Raw genomic sequence first — 22877 nt, forward strand, 5'->3', positions numbered from 1 at the left:
CTGCAGTAGGAATGAGATAGAAGAAGCATTTATCTAGTTTTGCAATACATTTCAGGCGGCAATAGAGAGTACTCTCTTCGACAATCGCAAGAGGAGGAAGTTTACTTGAAAAGGAAAGTTCCAGCTAAATACTGTGAGTAGTAGAAAGCATTCAATAGCCATATATTAACGCAATAATTTTATTACGGTGCCAGTTTAGGTCCTTCATAACATCGTCAAAAGTCCCCTACACACGAGACGAGGTAAGCCATCCAGTCGTTTGGGCTTGCTAAAGGAACAACGGTACATAACTTGTTTTCATATATATCTTCTTAACAGACGCGTACACTTCACACATCTAACGACAATTGTCCGAATGACGAAAGATTTGGGATTAGTTCATTATTCAGATCTACGTGAGGGAACTGTCAAGGGTAACCATGAGACAAAGGTGAACAACGATCGAATGTATAACACATTACCAGTCCGTACGTTAAATGTCGGAAGTTTGACCGTGGTAGGGTAACCATAAAATCTGATAAGGCAAATGCAAAGGGTCAGTCTTAATATTGTGGGGGATCAGTGAAATGAAACTGTCAGAAGATAGTAATATCTTGTCAAACGAATATACGGTAATATCAACAGCAGAAGAAAATGGCATAACGAGACAGTTGTGGTAGGATGTGTAAAATTTCCACGTCTATTGTGAAAATATCTAAGAAAACCAGTTTCATATAATGCTTCCTTTAGTAAGCACAAACGACTGAGTAGCTTATCTCGTTTCATGTTTAGGGGTCTGAAGATTGTGCCAATAAGGCACCGAAACTACCTGCTTAATAAAATTATTCCATAAATTTACGTCTGTTGGAATCTAAATCTATTTTCTGCGAGTCATCGATCATCGACCAGGCACAGTTCCATTCTTCCATTTATACAAGATGAAATTAAAGAAAAAAAAGTTACGTCAGGGTCAGACAGTCATTTCACAGACATTTCGAAATCAGGTATTAGATTGTAAGTTGTATACAGGAGAGGATGTGGACTCCGGTCACAATTTAGTAATAGTGAAGAATAGACTGAAGTCTTTGAGAATCATCAGAAGAATTAGTGTGGAAGGAAATGGGATACTGGAATATTAAGAAATGATTAGACGCGTGTGGAGTTAGTTGAGGATATGGGTACTGCGTTAGGAGTACTCGTTGAGACAGTTTAAGAAGAATGAACGTCTCTAAAATGGGCAATCACAGATTTTGAACGGACAAACATAGGCTCAAGGAAGATACGTACGATGAAATCTTGGGTAACACAAGAAATAAATCAGTTCATCGACGAAAGAAAGAACATTCGTCGGTTATTCATAGTTGTCTCATGGTTACCCTTGGCAGTTCCCTCCCGTATATCTGAATGGTGAATGGTAAGCCAAACACAGGAATAGAGAAACATAAACCTTTAAGGAATGAAATAAATCGGAAGTGCAAGGAAGACAAAGCAAAATGAAGAAATCGAAAAAGAAATTATCGTTGGAGGGATTCACTCAGCATACTGAAAAGTAAATGCACCAATCAGTGAAATTGAAAACTAGGGTCGTAACATTATGAGTGCAATTGGAATTCCACTGCTAAACGCAGAGGAGAGAGCTGATAGGTGGAGAGAGCGTCCTGAAGGCCTCTGTGATGGGCAGAATTTATCTAAAGATGCAATAGAGGAAGAAATTGGAGTCGACATGATAGATGTAGAGGATACATTATAAGAGCCAGAATTTAAAAGAGCTATGGAAGACTTCAGATCAAATGCGGCAGGCTGAATAGACAACATTCCATTGGAATTTCAGAAATCATTAAAGTATGTGGCAACAAAACGACTATTCCGTTGCTTAGAGTATAAGAGACTGACGATATACTGACTTTCGAAAATACATCACCCACAAAGTTTAAAAGATAGCAAGACTCGACAGATGGGACAATTATGGCACAATCAGCTTAACAGCGCATGCATCGAAGTTGCTGATTAGAATAATATACAGCAAAACGGAAAAGAGAATTGAAGATGTGTTAAATGACGATCAGTTTGGCTTTGGGAAAGGCAAAGGCACCTGAGAGTCGGTTCTGATGTTGTCTTCGATTATGGAAACAAGTTTTTGGCTACCCGTAAAAGGCGTTCGGCAATGTGAAATACGACATGACGTTCGAAATTCCGAGACAAAATAGGAGTAAGCCACAGGGAAAGTGTACAACAACCCAAAAGGAAAAATAGGATTGTATGGTCAAGAATGTAGTCATTGGATTGAAAAGGATGTGAGACAGGAATGTAGTTTTTCGCCTCTACTGTTCAAGCTTTATATCGAATAAGCAATGACGGAAATAAGAGAAAGGTTTATGGGTGGTATTAAAATTCAAGGTAGAAGGATATCAAAGATAAGATTCGTTGATGACTTTGCTGTCCTCACTAAAAGTGAAGAAGAATTGCTTGAAGCTGTCGAATGGAGTGAACATTCTAATGAATATAAACGTGCATTGAGGGTAAATCGAAGAAAGACTAAAGGAATGAGAAGTAGCAGAAACAGGAACAGCGGGAAACTTAACTCATCGAAATTGGGGATCACGGATCTTGACACCTTCGAAACAAAATAACCTATGAGGGACGAAGCAAGGAAGACATAAAATGCAGACTATCACAGGAAACGAGGGCATTCCTGGCCTAAATAATTCGACTGGAATGAAATGTAGGACTTAGTTTGAACAAGAAATTTCTGAGAATGTACGTTTGCACCACAACATTTGTGGTCTCACAAACAGTGGGAAAATCGGACCAGAGAAGAGCAGAAAGGTCTGGAATGTAATGCTACAGAAGGATGTAGAAAATTAGATGGACTCGTTAAGGCAATGGATGAGGAGGTTCTCCACGGTATCGGTGAACAAAGGGACATACGGAAAATAGTTATAAGAAGAAGGGATGGAATAACTGGACTTACATTGAGACACAGTTGATTAGCCTCCGTTGTACTGGAGGTAGCTGCAGAGAGTAAGGACTGTAGGGCAAAGCAGAGATCAGAGTACTTCCCATAAATAATGGAGGACATATAGTGCAAGTGCCACACTGAGATGAAGAGGCTGAAAAAGGAGAAGAATTCTTGGCGGATCACATCAATGTAGATAGGAGACTGATGAAACAAAAAGAAGCTTCATTATTCATTGTTAAATAGTCACTTATGCTTCGGACTGATATCTAAATCCTAACGCGTACACATACATGGGATCTATTGCTACCGCCGAGCAAGCTTGATGACGGAGCTGGCCCTATCCCGTGAGGCTATTTTTCTGTTTCTTTCATCCAACAGAAAAACCCTCGCACCGTCTGCCTGCCGCATCAGGCTACCTCAGATCTCCGCAGGAGTGACTGTTGCCCATATTTGTTGCCTCGATTATTTCCTTTTCACGTCTTTCGTCGTTACATATGAAGTGCTACCCACAATCTCCCGCGAGGCATGTCAACACATTCTAATAGATGAGTTGAACATGAATTGCAGCGGAGTTAATTGCTCATATTTTGAACGCCGATCAAAGAGACAATCGGGTTGATGTATTCAACGAACTGCAAAAAACCGATAGAGACGATGACACCCAGGATCATAAATGTCGACAGATGTAAGGTTATGATCCTGAAAAAAGAAAGCTCCAATCTTCGCAGTTGAAGTGATCAACCTCTCTACCCTCTCCACGGATCGAAAAATGTTATCAACTTCGTAGCCACACCAACTGAAAGCTAGTTTTTTTTTCCTTCCGTAGAGTTCTTGACAATGAATATCTTCCATATCATGTCACAGAGTTGCTCTATCCTGATATTTTCTGAAGACTGAGAGAAGATGTTGGACACAAGTGGCCTGATAGATGGGAGAACAAACGCTAGCTCTTTGCGGGTGAATTCCTAGCAAATAAACTGACATTTGTTACCCATCCTTCCCCTGCCTGATCTAGACCCTGCGATTTCTGCCTCAGTATGAAGCTGAAAGTTACTGACTCCAAACAAGAAATTCAAGGGTAGTCATCACTACTTTTGAACATGATGCAGCTAGCAGAATTCCAGCAGTGTTTCCAACAGTGACTAAGATTGGATTGGCTACGATTCTGCCACTGTCAAATTCGAACAAACGTTGGTAGACGTTTCACTTCTTACACGGGGCACAACATGAGATTCTCATAAATAAACAAAATTCAAGTGTGGTTTCTGAATGAAAAATCTCCTGCCTAATCTTTTCTTGTATGCAAAATTTACTTAAAGTTATTCCTTCCGACTGCTAATCAATTATTTATCCAAGCATGTAAATTCGTAGTGCTTTTCCATAATTGTACTAAAAACACCAGATATCAGGGTGTTACAAAAAGGTACGGCCAAACTTTCAGGAAACATTCCTCACACACAAATAAAGAAAATATGTTATGTGGACATGTGTGCGGAAACGCTTAATTTCCATGTTAGAGCTCATTTTTGTTTCGTCAGTATGTACTGTACTTCCTCGATTCACCGCCAGTTGGCCCAATTGAAGGAAGGTAATGTTGACTTCGGTGCTTGTGTTGACATGCGACTCATTGCTCTACAGTACTAGCATCAAGCACATCAGTACGTAGCATCAACAGGTTAGTGTTCATCACGAACGCGGATTTTGCAGTCAGTGCAATGTTTACAAATGCGGAGTTGGCAGATGCCCATTTCATGTATGGAATAGCACGGGCCAATCGCCGTGGCGCGGTACGTTTGTATCGAGACAGATTTCCAGAACGAAGGTGTCCCGACAGGAAGACGTTCGCAGCAATTGATCTGCGTCTTAGGGAGCACGGAACATTCCAGCCTATGACTCGTGACTGGGGAAGACCTAGAACGACGAGGACACCGGCAATGGACGAGGCAATTCTTCGTGCAGTTGACGATAACCCTAATGTCGGCGTCAGAGAAGTTGCTGCTGTACAAGGTAAAGTTGACCACGTCACTGTGTGGAGAGTGCTACGGGAGAACCAGTTGTTTCCGTACCATGTACAGCGTGTGCAGACACTATCAGCAACTGATTGGCCTCCACGGGTACACTTCTGCGAATGGTTCATCCAACAATGTGTCAATGCTCATTTCAGTGCAAATGTTCTCTTTACGGATGAGGCTTCATTCCAACGTGATCAAATTGTAAATTTTCACAATCAACATGTGTAGGCTGACGAGAATCCGCACGCAATTGTGCAATCACGTCATCAACACAGATTTTCTGTGAACGTTTGGGCCGGCATTGCTGGTGATGTCTTGATTGGGCCCCATGTTCTTCCACCTACGCTCGGTGGAGCACGTTATCATGATTTCATACGGCATACTCTACCTGTGCTGCTAGAACATGTGCCTTTACATGTACGACACAACATGTGGTTCATGCACGATGGAGCTCCTGCACATTTCAGTCGAAGTGTTCGTACGCTTCTCAACAACAGATTCGGTGACCGATGGATTAGTAGAGGCTGACCAATTCCATGGCCTCCACGCTCTCCTTACGTCAACCCTCTTGACTTTCATTTATGGAGGCATTTGAAAGCTCTTGTCTACGCAACCCCGGTACCAAATGTAGAGACTCTTCGTGCTCACCGAGCGGGGTGGCGCAGTGGTTAAACACTGGACTCGCATTCGGGAGGACGACGGTTCAATCCCGCGTCCGGCCATCCTGATTTAGGTTTTCCGTGATTTCCCTAAATCACTCCAGGCAAATGCCGGGATAATTCCTCTGAAAGGGCACGGCCGACTTCCTTCCCAATCCTTCCCTAATCCGATGAGACCGATGACCAAGCTGTCTGGTCTCCTTCCCCAAACCAACCAACCAACCATCTTCGTGCTCGTATTGTGGACGGCTGTGATACAATACGCCATTCTCCAGGGCTGCATCAGCGCATCAGGGATTCCATGCGACGGAGGGTGGATGCATGTATCCTCGCTAACGGAGGACATTTTGAACGTTTCCTGTAACAAAGTGTTTGAAGTCACGCTGGTACGTTCTGTTGCTGTGTGTTTCCATTCCATGATTAATGTGATTTGAAGAGAAGTAATAAAATGAACTGTAACATGAAAAGTAATCGTTTCCGGACACATGTCCACATAACGTATTTTCTTTCTTTGTGTGTGAGGAATGTATCCTGAAAGTTTGACCGTACCTTTCTGTAACACCCTGTATATAACAGAAATATTGGTCATCAGTATTACGTATATTCTCCTTCACTATTTATAACAGACTGCCATGCAAATGGTAACTTCTCTATTCCGCTATTGTAGAAATCACTTGGTTTGATGCGAAGAATCCGTCGAACCAAATTCGGAGCGCATTTTCATCCGGAAAGAAAGTTGCTCGAATGTTGTTCGATAGAGAGCGGAAATAGTGAAAATCTGAGGGTGCTAAATCGGGGGAATGAGATGGTTGCGTAATGACTTCCCAACCGAGCTCCGGTTTTTTGTCGGTCTAGCAGAATGCGGGAGGCCTTTATCTTGGAGTAGCATCACTTCAAGCGGTCTTTATACTCGTCATTCTTGGACTACGTTTGTAGGACATCTCAGTTGTTTACAGTAACTGTCAGCAGTGATGGTTGCACCTCGGGCAATCAATTTGTGAACACCATACCGTCTCTTTTCCACTAGATGCGAAACATTATCTTTTGTGGATGCCCGAAGATCTTTTGGGGTGGGGAGTTTCTGGTTTGTTTGGACTCAACAATTCTTTTCTTTTCCTTATGTTAACATAAAGACACCATGTGTCATCAACAGTAACTATGCAGGATGGGAATGGTAGGTATTGTTCACAAGCCAGTTGATGACGAGCACTCAGAGGTTTCTACAATTTAGGCTCAGAGGATGGGATCGATAACTTCAGCAGTTTAGTCCCTTTCGAATTCACAAAGCTTAGAGTATGCGCTACCCGCACACACAGTTCTTGAACCATCTCCATTGGATGTAAATGTCCCACTATGGTGGAATGTTCACAGTTTCCAGTTTTCGAGTACCCTGACATGGATCGTTGTGTATTAATGTACGTCCGTCGGAGCTCGAAGGTCCTTCTGAACGTGTAGAGTCAGTAATGCCAAAACGATCCTCCAAAAACGAGGAAACCACTTTTATGGCGTACTCTGTCCAATGGCTTTATCCCCACACACAGCACAGATGTTTCTGTCTGCCCCCGCTGCTGTCACCCCTCTACTGAACTGTAAACAACAGAATAGGTCGGAAATGTTCTGATATTTCCACTTGGCACTCCATTTTCTAGCGTCCACAACTCCACCCACTGTCTCCAGATAACTAAATAACAATATGTACGCTCAGATTGTAGCGGTGAACTACAAATAAAAATGACAATTGATAAATAAATCCATAGCAACTTGAATGCCATCACAAAAACAATACGTGCTTATGCACCAACCTAATAGTATACTTCATGTCAGTTTCGTTGCAGTTACATACTGTCTTAATACATTGCAGTTACATGCTGCCTTAATATTATCGTTTTTAGTGCCGGAAGGATATATTCAAAATATCAAGGCTGTCGTAATACATTAAAAATTTTGCACTGTATACTGATGCCTAGCATTAATTCAATAGTTCGGATCTCATCTGTGACGCCGTCTGTACGACGAAGGGGGTCTCCAGGAAAAGTCTTGTGAGATGCGGAAGATGGAGACAAATATAACAATGAAGTGTTATGCGTTGAGGAAGTCACAAATCACCTCATCATTAGTATTACTGGAATCTCTCTTCCCACACCGTAGTAGTTGAACTGCTTGTTTTATGTGCTCGAACGCCTGTTGCGTACGAGGCACATACCTCATGAGAACAAGACGTCTTCATACAACTTTGTTTCCTTAACGGGTTAATTTATCTGGTATGGTTGTATCACCACTTCTCGGTATTTCTTACATAATTGACAGCATAAATGCAAATGGCTTTGAGCACTATGGGACTTAACGTCTGAGGTCATCAGTCCCCTAGAACTTACAACTACTTAAACCTAACTATCCTAAGGACATCACACACATCAATACCCGAGGCAGGATTCGAACCTGCGACCGTAGCGGCCGCTCGGTTCCAGACTGTAGCGCCTAGAACCGCTCGGCCACTCCGGCCGGCGCATAAATGGAGACTGCACGATAATTGTTCAGCGTATTCACTTAGAATGCTTTACAATGAACCAAGGCGTGACAGTGTACAAACGTGAAGATACAATTTTAGGTGCATTCAGATGAGCAACGTTACTGCTTTCAGATGCCAGAGCTGCTACTTAAAGCGCGCCCTTCGGCAAAGGTTCTTATTAAGCGGCGAATAGGGTAGTATGTCTATGCTTACTGTTCCACAAATTTATTTATCCAGCTGTTACACTATGTGATCAAAAGTACCCGGACACCTGGATGAAAATTACTTACAAGTCCATGGAGTCCTCCATTGGTAATGCTTGAATTCAATATGGTGTTGTCCAACCCTTGGCCTTGATGACAGCTTTCACGAACTGCTGCACTGAGGACAGGTATCGATGTCGGTCGGAGACGCCTGGTACGAAGTCGGCGTACCGAAACATCCCAAACGTGTTCTATCGGATTCAGGTCAGGACTCCATGCAGGCCAGTCCATTGCAGGAAGGTTATTGTCGTGTAACCACTCCGCCAAAGGTCGTTATAATGAACAGGGGCTCATCCGTGTTGAAAGGTGCAATCGCCATCCCCGAATTGGTCTTCAACAGTGGGAAGCAAGAAGGTACTTAAATTATCAATGTAGGCCTGTGTTGTGATAGTACCACGCAAAACAACAAGGGGAGCCAGCTCTCTCCATGAAAAACACGATCACACCATAACACCACCACCTCCGAATTTTACTGTTGGCACCACAAACGCTGGCAGATGAAGTTCGCCGGGCATTCGCCGTTCCCACACCCTGCCATCGGATCGCCACATTGTGTACCGAGATTTGTCACTCCACACAACGTATATCCACTGTTCTGTCGTCCAATGTTTGCGCTACTTACACCAAGCGAAGCGTAGTTTAACATTTACTGGCGTGATGGGTGGCTTATGAGCAGCCGCTCGACCATGAAATTAAAGTTTTCTCACCTTCAACCTAACTGCCATTGTGCTTGCAGTGGATCCTGATCCAGTTTGGAATTCCTGTGTGATAGTCTGGATAGATGTCTGCCTATTACACGTTAAGACCATCTTCAACTGTCGGCGATCTCTGTCAGTCAACAGACGAGGCCGATCTGTATGATTTTGTGTTGTATGTGCCCCTTAACGTTTCCACTTCACTATCACATTGGAAACAGTGGAGCTAGGAATGTTTAGGAGTGTGGAAATCTCGCGCACAGACTTATGATACAAGTGACACTCAATAACTTGACCACGTTCGAAGTCCGTGAGTTCCGCAGAGCGCCCTGTTCCGCTCTCTCACGATGTCTAATGATTACTGAGGTCGCTGATACGGAGTACCTGGCAATAGGTAGCTGCACAATGAGCCTAATATGAAAACTGTATGTTTTTTGTGGGTGTCCGAATACTTTTGATCACATATTATAGATTCTAGGAAGACGAAACGAGACGATATATAGCTCCAGGACTGTCGATTTCTTATTGTTGTTGAAATGCAGATACATTTATGTAGCATGGAGAGGAATAGCTACCCGAACTTCTTTTCCGAGACTATATACGTTTCATTCTCTAGCTAAACCGGACTGTTCGAGCAACAACTGAGATGGAATCGAGAACTATTCAGCCAAATAGCAAGCGAGATGGGAACGGGACAGAGGGGATGTCATTTTCAGTTTCAGACAAAGGAAACTCCCCCAAAATCGTCGTCACACACAAGTAATAAGAACTACACAAAAAAAAGTTTCAGCACTGAGAAATTAACCAAATGGGACGGAAATCGGTGAATGTAATGTACGTATATAGACAAGCAAATAATTAAAATTTCAGAAAAAAAATTAATGATTTATTCAAGAGAACGTACCACACAATTGAGCTAGTCGGTCCCCATCCATCCGCTATCCAGCAGTTATCGGATTTAGTATTCATTGATAGAGTTGCTTGATATCCTCCTCAGGGATATCGTGCAAACTTCTGACCAGATGGCGTGTTAGATGGTCAAAATCTCGAACTGGTTGTAGGACCATGTCGATAGTTTTCCAAACGCCAGGGAGTAGCGCCATGTAAATTCTGCATACAAAGAAATATTACGCAGCAGGTTTTTCATTCAACGTTGGGGAGACATTCGACTACATCGCTGGCCGAGGTAGGGATTGGTAGGCACCAACACAATAGTAGGGAAGTTCGACGTTTCCGGTAAGACATCATTTTGCTGTATTGTAATGTCATGATGGCTCGTCATGAGTTGTAACGAAACGGGGTGTAGAGTATCGTCGACGTACCGCTGTGCTGCTAGAATGCAGCCGATGACAGCGGAAGGTTCACGTTATCAAAAGAAAATGCACCCCAGACCAGCACTCGTGGTTATCGGGCCGTATGGCAGGAAGCATTTACGTTGGTATCTCACCACTGCCCAGGGCATCTCCAGACACGTCTTCGCCATTCATCGGTGTTCAGATCGAAGCGGAACTCAACCCTGAAGACAATTGTACGCTAATCAATGAGATTTGCAGCTGAAACTTCATTTGATGCTATTCTGAGACGATATCCCAGAAAGATAAATTGTATGCCTCATCCATATAATTTATAGAAGGGACCATCAAAAGATTTCCTTTTGAGGGCGTTGCTGGAGTGTATATGCAACGTATCGTGACTCCGATTCGGGTATACAAGCACCGAAACGTAGGCAATGATTTACTGTGGCATTCGTATCTTTCCGACGTGCTTGCGGTAAAAGCAGAAACATGGACTATGGGGATGTTATTATCAAATGCATCCGAACAGGACTAACGTGCTGTTCTTTTCTTGGTTGCCGAAGGAGAAAACATCGGTGAACGTCCATCGGAGAAAGAAGAATGTGCAAGGGGCAGCATGCCTGTCCAAAACTACCGTCACCAAATGGTGACCCAAGTTCCGTGCTGGTTACGATTCGACACAATACAACGTTGATCGTAGCGCAGAACTTACGCGAACTTAAGTGGTAAACACTTGAGCACTCGGCCCATAGTCATGATCTCTTGCGATGCGATTATCACTCATTCAGTCCCAAGAAAAAGGCCTTGAACGGTTGCCCAGCCCTGGGCAGAAGGCAGTTACAGAGCTCCTCAAGCAGCAAGTCACAGGTTATTCAGCCTTCTCAGTCGGTGGAATGATTGCCCCAAGGCTCACGGCGATTTAGCCTGATTGGCATACTGATTCTGGACTGTACGGCCTTCGAACGGAACCTTTCTTTGACCTTTATGTTGTTGTGGTTCTGGTCTTCAGTACTGAGACTGGTTTGATGCTGCTCTCCATGCTACTCTATCCCGTGCAAGCTTCATCATCTCCCAGTACCTACCGCAACCTACATCCTTCTGAATCTGCTTAGTGTATTCATCTCTTGGTCTCCCTCTACGATTTGTACCCTCCACGCTGCCCTCCAATACTAAATTGGTGATCCCTTGATGCATCAGAACATGACCTACCAACCGATCCCTTCTTCTAGTCAAGTTGTGCCACAAACTTCTCTTCTCCCCAATCCTATTCAATACCTCTCTTCTGTAGCACCGTTTATCGATTTGTGTAGTATGTTCCTCGCGCAACGAGAGACAGCTAATAAGGCACTGAACTCATGTTCGTGAGGACCGGAGCACGATCCTACCTCTTATTATTGTTTCCGTTGTTCCTAAGTGAAGACGACCTGCCTTCAAGTACGATGTTACAGATTATTTTCTGGCTCATCTTTGTTTCTGACGAGCTTTTTCTTCGTTTCCGGCAACCTCATCCTCGACGGGAGATCAAACGCGAATCTTATCTCATTCCTTCTTTACTTATCAGTTTATTAGTAACTTATTTGTACTAGTAACTCCAGATATTTGGTTGGATTTTACTGTGAATGTGTGTATATGTATGTCCATACATGTATGTGCGTTCGTGTGTGTGTGTGTGTGTTTGTGTGTGTGTATGTGTGTGTGTTTGTGCCCGTGTATGTGTATGTGTGATCGCGCGCTCGCTGGCGACTGAGTGCGTGTACGTATTTGCCTTCCGCTTATACGCTTGGGTCCACCCAGCTACACACACGGAAGTCGGTCACATACACACCATTTTCTCTGTATTGGAAATGCGTTCTGCTAAATCGCTTACTCGAAGTTAATAAATTTTTCACCTTGTGAGTATCGTATGTTTAAAAGTTTGTCCCCTCATGAACGACCATTCAGTGTTTAGACACTGTAAAAGAAACAATTTCACTATTGTATTATTATATCAGTTATATTTAGTTGGAGGGAGATAAATGAAAGTAATAACAAAGAGACAAGGAGGCTGTTAGAGAAAGAAAAAGAAGGACCTATGTCTTTTTTGCTCCCGCAAGAAGAACGATGCAGATGTGGAATTTTCATATGTGTCCGTGAACACATCGAATGGCATTTTCTGGCGACAGAATCACATTTCAGGCAGATGTACATTCTCGTATGCAGAGCGGATATTGCTCGTGTTGAAGCAGTAGAGGCAAAACATAGTGCTGCTCCCTTCTTACATATTCGTTTTAATAAATGTTTCTCTGACCTTTTCAAGGGTGCTATACATAATCGTTCACCGGAATATATTGTTATCCTTCTTCTGCTCTAAATGGTAGTTCGGCTTATTTCGTCTGAAAGACTGTCCATCTGCTTCCATAATCTACGTTGCTTACCTTTCAACAGCGGGACTTTGGTTTGTCGTTTCGACACAGCGCCGGCCGCTGTGGCCAAGCGGTTCTAGGCGCTTCATCTCTACACTTGGTCTACCAACAATTACCAACACAGTAAACCCCAGAACTGATAACATGGAACAGGAGTTATAGAAGACAACCGCAGCAATACGCGTTACAAAGTTAGACGATGGCTGACGCAAGTCTCACAACGCTAATACACATTGCGTTATATATACAAAAAAGTCATATATGATTAATACATTACATAATTTACTGTACAATTACTTTAAAACTATAATTCAAAAAATTTCAGAAGTGATAATAGTAGTATCAAGTATCTTTTCAAAACTAAACAAGTATAGTTTTAGCACATCGTTTTAATCTTTACCGTCGGAAATAATTATTGATTGCGTTCTTTTATAATGTAATGTAAATAGAATAATCCTTTACTGTTAATTAGCCATAAATAATAAAGAAACTTATTATATTGATAGAATCTCAGTGGATCCTGTAGTACATTAAATAAAAATAATAATTCCATTGCCTAAGGAGGACAAAATACAACTTGATGTTTTAAACGTATTTTTATCTTTGAGGTCAGGAGGCATACTTTTAAAATAAACGATAAATATTTCCGGACGTTCCTTTATGTATTCGAGGTACACCACCACTAACATAGTCTGAATATGTGGATCAAAGATACTTATACATTTCCCTGAAATATCCGCTGACGTCTTGTTTATTTCCCCATATTCGGTGACTATGTCTTCCGGCTTGTTTACATATTAGGCTACGCAACATAGAAACTTGCCAACCGGGACCTACAATAAAGTGTAACCTATAATGCATCCCAAACGTACTGAATGGAGAAAAAGAGTAACTAGCGGTTTTCAGTTAAAATACCATTAAACAAACCAGAATATCGGGAAGGTAACTAACGAAATAAAATTTTGAGGTAAGTACAAAAACTTTATTTTTAAGAGGATAATAAGTTATGAACTCTTAGTTTGAAATCTGTTTACACTTCCTTCGACAAGCTTTTTCGAACTCTAGTAGACAGATAGTGCAACGAGGAGCTGGCGCAGAGCATTAAGAATGTATATATTTGTATGTGTCCTTTTTCTGACATTTTGAAAGAATATGGGCCACCACTAAGGTATGACGATTAAAATTGCTATGAATGCACATAGTTCATAATTTTCTCGTCGATCTTTACCTGCTACATCTATAATTTGGAAGAACCCTTACCATATGTTGCGACGCGTAACTCGTTTACCATTGTTCGTCCCTCCCCCCTCCTCTTTGGCGTTCAGGTCGGGAGTGTTTCGGAGGAATAAAGATAGTTAAGCGTCTGTGCGAGATTAATTTCCCAAACTTCACCCTCTTAAAGTTTTGGCGAGTTATACGTTGGAGGTAGCGATTTATTGGTTGATACTTCTCAAACGTGCGCCCTCTGAACTTCAAGGTAAATCGCATCGCGATGCTGAACGCCTCTCTTGCAGCTATTGCCACTGACGTCGGCTGACCATCTCAGCGACGCTTCCATGCTTACAATATGAACCCATAACGAAACGTTCTGTGCTTCTTTGTACCCTCTGTACCACCTCCGTCAGTTTTATCTGGTACGGATACCTGACTGAAGAGCTATATTCATATAGTGGTCAAAGGAGGGATTTGTGAGGTACGTCCCCCGTGAGTGGACTACACTTCCACAGGATTCTTCTAATGAATCTCTGTCTGGCATCTGCCTTGCCTGCCTTATGTGGCCGTCCCACTTAAAATCGATCTGTACAAGTAATTCTATGTTTGGGATGTGACTGCTTTCACTGATTGTTCTGTAACATCGTGATCTTACAATAACAGGTCCTTCTACTTATTAATACATCGTGCATTGCTATAAAATATTGTAGTGTCTGTGTTTTTGCGATGTACCCTGCAATGTCTTGAAGTACACTGCAGAGATGACTCTGCAAAAAAAAAAAAAAAAAAAGTCAGGCGCTGAGGCACTGGAGTATAGTACACTGAAGAGCCAAAGAAACTGGTACAGCTGCCTAAAATCGTGTATGGACCCAAGCTAGAAGTGCCGCAACACGACATGGTACCGACTCTACTAATGTCAGAAGTAGAGCTGCAGGGAACTGGCACCATGAATTTTGCAGGGCTGTCCATAAATCCGTAAGGGTACGAGGGGGTGGAGATCTCTTCTAAACAGCACGTTGCCAAGCATTCCAGATATGCTCAATAATGTTCATGTCTGGAGAGTTTGGTGGCCATCGGAAGTGTTTAAACTCAGAGGAGTTTTACTGAAGCTACTCTGTAGCAATTCAGGACGTGTGGGGTGTCGCATTGTCCTGCTGGAATGTACTTTGGACATGATTGGATGCAGGTGATCGGAGAAGATGCTTACGTACATGTGACCTGTCAGAGTCGTACCTAAATGTATCAGGGATCCCTTATCACACCAACATCACACGCCCAACACCTTTACAGAGCCTCCACCGTCTACTCATCTAATAATAATAAATATAATTCTACAGATTTACCTTCCAAAAGCTTCTATTCTCTCCTCCTCAGAGCTGCTTGTCATCCTCGTTATATTCTCGTACAAGGCTACACAGCAAACAAATACCTTTGGAGTAGCTTTCCTAAGACCTACTGTTTTATTCGATGTTAACAAGTTTCTCTTTGCCAGCAACGCTTTTCTTGTTCTTTCCAGTCTGTATTTTACTTCTGCCATCGTCAGTTCCATATTTCAAATTTTTCTCTCCTTTCCAGATTTTTCCAGCTTTGCTTCACTGATTGCTGAATGCAGAGACTGAATAACATCGGATAGCGACTATAGTCCCGCCTCACATCCCTTCACGCACTTCAAATCTTGTAACTGGAGTCTGGTATCCGGACAAGTCGAGATAACGTTTCAATACCCTATAATTTATGCCTGCTGCCTTCAAACTTTAAAAAGGTATTATCCCGTCAACAGCGTCAAAGGTTTTCTCCAGTTCTATAACTGCTGGATATATGGGTTTGCCTCTTTTTGACCTTTCTTCTCAGAAAAGTGGTATCGTCATATTTGTCTCATATGTTTCCACATTTCCCTGAAACCCTATCTGTAATCATACACTGTTGTGCAAGACTCGAGAAGAAGTTAACTTCGCATGATGTGTGCGTGCCAAGTAACATAGCTCCAGGTGAACTGGACCATTTACAGAAAGAACTGATGTAGTACAGTACCGTACAGTACAGCAGGTAACTGAAAGAAATACGCAATGACGCGAGCATACGGTATACATTTATTCAAACACAATAATTACACTGAAGTCAGCGCGATTTTTCACGATGTCCTGGACATTATAGAAGGCGGGACATGGATTTTAATAAGGTTTCTGATCACTACGAAAGGCTGAGCATCCTCTGCGACGTGCTCCCATTCCGGCCACAAGGTTGGTACAGAGTTCTGGCGGTATGGCGTTCCAATCCTTCACCAGCGTGGTTGACAACTGATTGGTGGTCGCTGGTGCTCGTGGACGTACTGACAAACGGCTCCCTAATGTTTCCCACACGGGGTCGATGGGATTTAAGTGCGGCAACTGGCAGGCCAATTCAATCGCAGAATATCATGGGATCGAAGAGTTCCTCCAGCTGCGCTGTTCTGTGTGGTCGCGCATTGTGCATGCTTGCATGTGTGCGTGTCTGAAGGGCACTGTACTCTCAAGATACAGACACTGTATAAACAGACGCTGGAATCATCAATGATGTAGCCATATTCGACGAGGAAAAATGACGATATATGTTTCTCGTAGTGCGGGGATCACGAATTGTGCAAGCATATGGGTTTTGACTATGCTAGCTTCATTCGGTTCTGGAGGCGCTGTTGGGTAATCGAGGTAGTTAAGGCGACCTCTCGGGATATTATGGTATAACTGTATATGGATGTGGATGGGCACTTATCACGGGATAATTATATATTTTTATAGCTATATATTTTATGATTTTGGTTGCGGCGGATTGAAATATTGTGGGCTAGCATGAGACTTAATGAACTGATACCGCGACAACACTCGCACGAACATCGGCTGCTCCGAAGTACGTACGATATAATATTTTTTTAAGCAAACCCGCGACTCACCGACTTCTAATAATTAGTTTGCGTGAGCGCTGCTATTTAGAAAAGAAAATTTGCGTATTCTTACGCAACCTGTAATTATTAATATGGTTCTCAGTGGCTACTGGTTATTTACGTACGAAACTACATAAAGATTAACTGAGATATTGCAGAGCCTATTGGATAAAAATAATTTCAATCGTTCTTGTTCATTATTTGCAAGGCATAACTGGAGGGAATCTCATCTGCCGTGAGGCGGCCAAACTCGAAACATACTGAACTCATTCATTATTCTAAATAGTAATAAACTAAAACTATTTTTACTGTGTTAACTTTGAGACTATTGTAAGATCAAGGTAGAGAAACCTCTTACATTTACATTTAATATTATGACATCAAATTTTAATTAAATAATACAGTCAGCGTAATGACCGACTAAATCCTGCTAGGGGAGATGAGCTCCCAGCACTACAAAGTTCTGTAAAAATGTTGTTAATTATAGTTAATGGTTGCGATTATGAGAGGTGACAACTAAGTCAATAATACACACTTTCTAATAACAATTATAAGTATATTTTACTAAATTATAACCAAACTTACATTAAATATTGTCCAGCGCTACAATGGCGACCTACCTCAAGACGAAACAAAAACAGGAGAGAATTCAATAAAGCAACAGTCTGTGGTCATGTTCATTTTCATTACACAGATAAAAAGAATGTTCTCTTCTTTATATCACATCGATGTTTGTGATTTTTGGTGATATTATTTAACTTTTTTGATCTTTCTTATACATCGCGCACGCGTACACAGTCTTGAAATAATTTGTAATTCACACTTGATACAACCAAAAACCTTTTTTTTCAAATGGCCGTTTATGGCACGTACCGTCACAGGGATAAGCGGAAAAATCCGGTCCGACACAATTTTTCATGTATCGCGAACAGCTGACGTCAATGCCTAGTCGCAGAATGTGGAAGTATTTCACATTGTAGTTATATGAATGCATGGTGTCTGCTCTTTCGGACATGTCTGAAACTACAGACAGCACCCACTCATATAATCTGATTAGCCTTGTTGGGTGGACACACAGATACGTCCGATCTCCTGTGGGAATCTCAGAGAGCGAACGTGGAAGAAATGGACAGGGACAGCCGGTAGATGGCGCTCGATGTGAGTGTAGATCGGCCGAGATAGTCCGCGGATGGTGCAGTGGTTAACGTACCTGCCTAGTAAGCAGGAGATCCCGGGTTCGAATCCCGGTCTGAAATATATTTTCCCTCGTCGCCGCTGATCCCGCGTAATGTTCCAATGCGTCTGTCAACAGTGATCCCCTCCCTGTCCTTTCCTTTCTTCCCTTCTCCACCTTCAGTTTACATATTTCACAATGTATCCTAGAACTGTATTAGTTATTGACACTGTCCGTTCCTTCAGACACTCTTGGACATTGAAGGACATTGTATTATGAAGATACAGCACTGTATAAAACGAGAGACTGTAACCATAAATGAGAAAAATCGTGTTGAAGCTGCATGGGCAGCTGTACCTGTACACTCCATCCAAGCTCTGTTTGACTCGATGCCCAGGCGTATTATGGCCGTCATTATGGCCAGAGGTGGTTGTTCTGCGTACTGATTTCTCATGATCTATGCACCCAAATTGCATGAAAATTTAATCACATGTCAGTTCTAGTATAATATATTTGTCCAATAATACACGTTTATCATCTGCATTTCTTCTTGGTGTAGTTATTTTAATGGCCAGTAGTGTAAAATGGAAAACTATATTAAACAAACTCGCAATGAACTTGAGAAGAAGCATCTCATCAAGTGGCAGCCTGCAAGTTCGTAGATCAAAACACGTGACGCTGTTGACATTTGATTTCCGGGGGCTTGTCGCATGTTGACGTGGGACGGTACGGTGCGTGTTGCAGCGATGTGACGTCCCACGACGTGGCGGCGTCCCCTGAGCTGCAGTGGGCGGCCCTGTCCAACATCACGGCCCTCATGAAGACCTTCTTCAGCAGCCAGTTCGTGTTCCCTGTGCTGGGCCACGACGACGGCCCACAGCGCTACTCGGACCTCTTCGAGCTGTGGAGGACCTGGCTGCCACCGGAGGCGGGGAACACTTTCGCTGCAGGTACGCCAAACTCCCCGCACCGACGCCATTTGATCGACAACTTCTGTTTAATGCCGTTTGATACACTTGAACGAGAATCGGGCATGCTCGATTTTTGTGCTCGTTTTCTCCATTAATTGCTTTACTCGTCGTGGTAAAGATACAAATGGGTGACATCTGTCTGGTAGGAACAAAGTCTCCCGTAATTACACTCCTGGAAATTGAAATAAGAACACCGTGAATTCATTGTCCCAGGAAGGGGAAACTTTATTGACACATTCCTGGGGTCAGATACATCACATGATCACACTGACAGAACCACAGGCACATAGACACAGGCAACAGAGCATGCACAATGTCGGCACTAGTACAGTGTATATCCACCTTTCGCAGCAATGCAGGCTGCTATTCTCCCATGGAGACGATCGTAGAGATGCTGGATGTAGTCCTGTGGAACGGCTTGCCATGCCATTTCCACCTGGCGCCTCAGTTGGACCAGCGTTCGTGCTGGACGTGCAGACCGCGTGAGACGACGCTTCATCCAGTCCCAAACATGCTCAATGGGGGACAGATCCGGAGATCTTGCTGGCCAGGGTAGTTGACTTACACCTTCTAGAGCACGTTGGGTGGCACGGGATACATGCGGACGTGCATTGTCCTGTTGGAACAGCAAGTTCCCTTGCCGGTCTAGGAATGGTAGAACGATAGGTTCGATGACGGTGTGGATGTACCGTGCACTATTCAGTGTCCCCTCGACGATCACCAGTGGTGTACGGCCAGTGTAGGAGATCGCTCCCCACACCATGATGCCGGGTGTTGGCCCTGTGTGCCTCGGTCGTATGCAGTCCTGATTGTGGCGCTCACCTGCACGGCGCCAAACACGCATACGACCATCATTGGCACCAAGGCAGAAGCGACTCTCATCGCTGAAGACGACACGTCTCCATTCGTCCCTCCATTCACGCCTGTCGCGACACCACTGGAGGCGGGCTGCACGATGTTGGGGCGTGAGCGGAATACGGCCTAACGGTGTGCGGGACCGTAGCCCAGCTTCATGGAGACGGTTGCGAATGGTCCTCGCCGATACCCCAGGAGCAACAGTGTCCCTAATTTGCTGGGAAGTGGCGGTGCGGTCCCCTACGGCACTGCGTAGGATCCTACGGTCTTGGCGTGCATCCGTGCGTCGCTGCGGTCCGGTCCCAGGTCGACGGGCACGTGCACCTTCCGCCGACCACTGGCGACAACATCGATGTACTGTGGAGACCTCACGCCCCACGTGTTGAGCAATTCGGCGGTACGTCCACCCGGCCTCCCGCATGCCCACTATACGCCCTCGCTCAAAGTCCGTCAACTGCACATACGGTTCACGTCCACGCTGTCGCGGCATGCTACCAGTGTTAAAGACTGCAATGGAGCTCCGTATGCCACGGCAAACTGGCTGACACTGACGGCGGCGGTGCACAAATGCTGCGCAGCTAGCGCCATTCGACGGCCAACACCGCGGTTCCTGGTGTGTCCGCTGTGCCGTGCGTGTGATCATTGCTTGTACAGCCCTCTCGCAGTGTCCGGAGCAAGTATGGTGGGTCTGACACACCGGTGTCAATGTGTTCTTTTTTCCATTTCCAGGAGTGTAGTTTATTATCTACCGCTGTCACACGAAACGCTGCAGGTTGAGATAATTTCTTGTCAACAAGCACAGAAATATTTTACACGTTACACAACGCCGAACGAAGTACCGACTGGCAAAAAAGTCGTGCTTTCAGCACATGTTAAAATAAAAATAACAATTTAAAATGTAGTAACAATCCGTCATAATTAATTAACTCTGTGTTAATTCCATTGAAACCCGTCGTTTTAGGATATTTTTTGTGGTTTACAAAGCTGCTGTTAGTTCTTTTACTGTTATGTCATCTATGCCTTTTGCTTCCTTTTCTGGGCTGGGAATTTTCCTTCTTATTTTCCGTCTTAGGACCAAACTGTATCGTGTTCTGTTTTATTTAATGTTTTAAAACTTTAAACAGTATCTACTGACGGTCGTGAATATCACATTACACGTTACTGATGTATCCTTCGAATGCTTGCTTTTGGTTTCTCTTCTCACTTTTCCATTTATAGGTGTGGTTATTTTCCAGGATAGTGTTCGAAATATACATTTTTTTTTTAAGAAACCACTTAAGAAATCATTAGAGCGATACTCTGACTTGAGTATTAGGACCAAGAACCTTCTATGGTTGTTATGCGATAAACTATTGGTATAGTTTACTGTCACTCTCCAACGGTCTATTATAAGTGTCAGGTACATTGTAGTCTTCTTACTGGTACAGATGAATGTGAGATCAATCTGCAATTCGCAGGCTTTTCTGTTCTCCTAGCCCTTACCAGGAACCGAAACTGTACAGATTCCGTGGACGGATACCTGTCAATACTGTCAAATACAGGTACACTTCGTAAGACATTGCAGAAAGGCTGGGTATTTACCAGCAGACCATAGAGCACAATCTGATTAGCAGAAATAAACACCACCACCTCCATCGTTATCACCGGTTGGCTACTAACTACATATGTCAATTTAGCGTCAGGGTTAGAGCAGACCACGCCTGTGTCGAACTGGATTACAAATGAAAGCCGTGACTCTACGTGGACGTGAAGTGTGGGTCAATGCTATACTAGAATAGAATAAAACAATTTGGAATTAGGTGATAAACGATGAGTTTGATACGAAATGGTAGGAAAAGTTCCACACCTGTTGAGGACGTAAAACTTGTGGAACAGGGAAAACACACTCATGAGCCAAAACATTACAACCATTGCTACTCGTGATATTCAATGCCGTCTGGCGGTGTTGCGGGCTACTGATTAATACAACCGACAAACTGCTGTGACAGAATCCTCGCTTGCAATGTAGGAAAAAACGACTTATGAAAATGTATCCGGAAATGGACCGTGTGCGTGCAACGACAAAAAATCGTCCTGAAAATCACTACTAAGCTGCTTCGCATTCACGTCACGACAAACGTTCAAAGTGGCCTCCATGATATTGCAGGTGAGAGAGATAGTAGCGGTTGTCATACAGGATACAAGTAGTCGTACTTTTGTCTTATGCGATACTTGCGGGCCACTTGCTTGGAATTTCTACTACAGTTCACCTCAATATCCTTTAAGACTCGGTTCTTGGGATCTGGTGTGGGCACAGTCCGTCGCCTCCCTTTATATTCTTCTGTCTGAAAGGATCGCTGATCACACAGAGGTCCGGAAAGAGCTTGAAATGTGGTGTGATGTGACAACTGCCTGTGAGGGCACTTGTTTTGGCACAGCCGCGCTGCCTCTCGACCATATCCATCTGCTTGTCCGTACACAAACAGTATCTCGGCTCGTTCCCGACATGAATACCAGACCATTCTGCTGCTTACAGCACGCTGCGTCAATCTCACAGCCTGCAACATCCAAGGAACAGACGGTACTTGATCAGACGAACTGCCATTCATCAGCGCCCTTTAACGTGGCAACGATGCATTTCCGGAAACATGTTCATAAGACCCTTTTTCCTCCACTTGAAGTCAGAAATCAACCCCTACAGCTTGTCGCTTTTATTCATTATCACCCTCTATAAGCAGAGCAAAGACGAATGGACAATTATTCTACGGATTATACAGAAAAAAAAATAGTTAGGTCCACCTCCTTTTCTACGCCGGACTGCAGTGGCCGTTAATTTATCTAGATTGGTCCGTGGATCAGTGGAAAAGCGTCATCTGGTCGGAACAATCAGGCTTAATGTTACCAGTCAGCGGTTGTACTCAGATACGTTGTCATGTAGACGAACTGCTTTTCGAAACATGCGCAGAGCCGCGGGTGCAATCTGGAGAAGGGAGGAT

At 43.5% G+C, this 22877-nt stretch overlaps 1 protein-coding gene and 1 non-coding gene across 2 annotated transcripts in view; both read left to right on the top strand.

Annotated features, from left to right (window-relative positions):
• LOC126203490 (acid sphingomyelinase-like phosphodiesterase 3a) overlaps positions 1 to 22877 on the top strand; it is a 1221386-nt gene that overhangs the window by 1177402 nt on the left and 21107 nt on the right. The window contains exon 6 of the mRNA XM_049937847.1: positions 18821 to 19026. Within this exon, the coding sequence (XP_049793804.1) occupies positions 18821 to 19026 (206 nt within the window). The remainder of the gene's footprint in view (positions 1 to 18820; positions 19027 to 22877) is intronic.
• On the top strand, positions 18088 to 18159 carry Trnat-agu (transfer RNA threonine (anticodon AGU)). Its single transcript has one exon. It is a non-coding gene; the product is annotated as a tRNA-Thr (tRNA).

This window comes from Schistocerca nitens, chromosome 1 (genome assembly GCF_023898315.1).
Source record: "Schistocerca nitens isolate TAMUIC-IGC-003100 chromosome 1, iqSchNite1.1, whole genome shotgun sequence".
NCBI classification, from domain to species: domain Eukaryota; kingdom Metazoa; phylum Arthropoda; class Insecta; order Orthoptera; family Acrididae; genus Schistocerca; species Schistocerca nitens.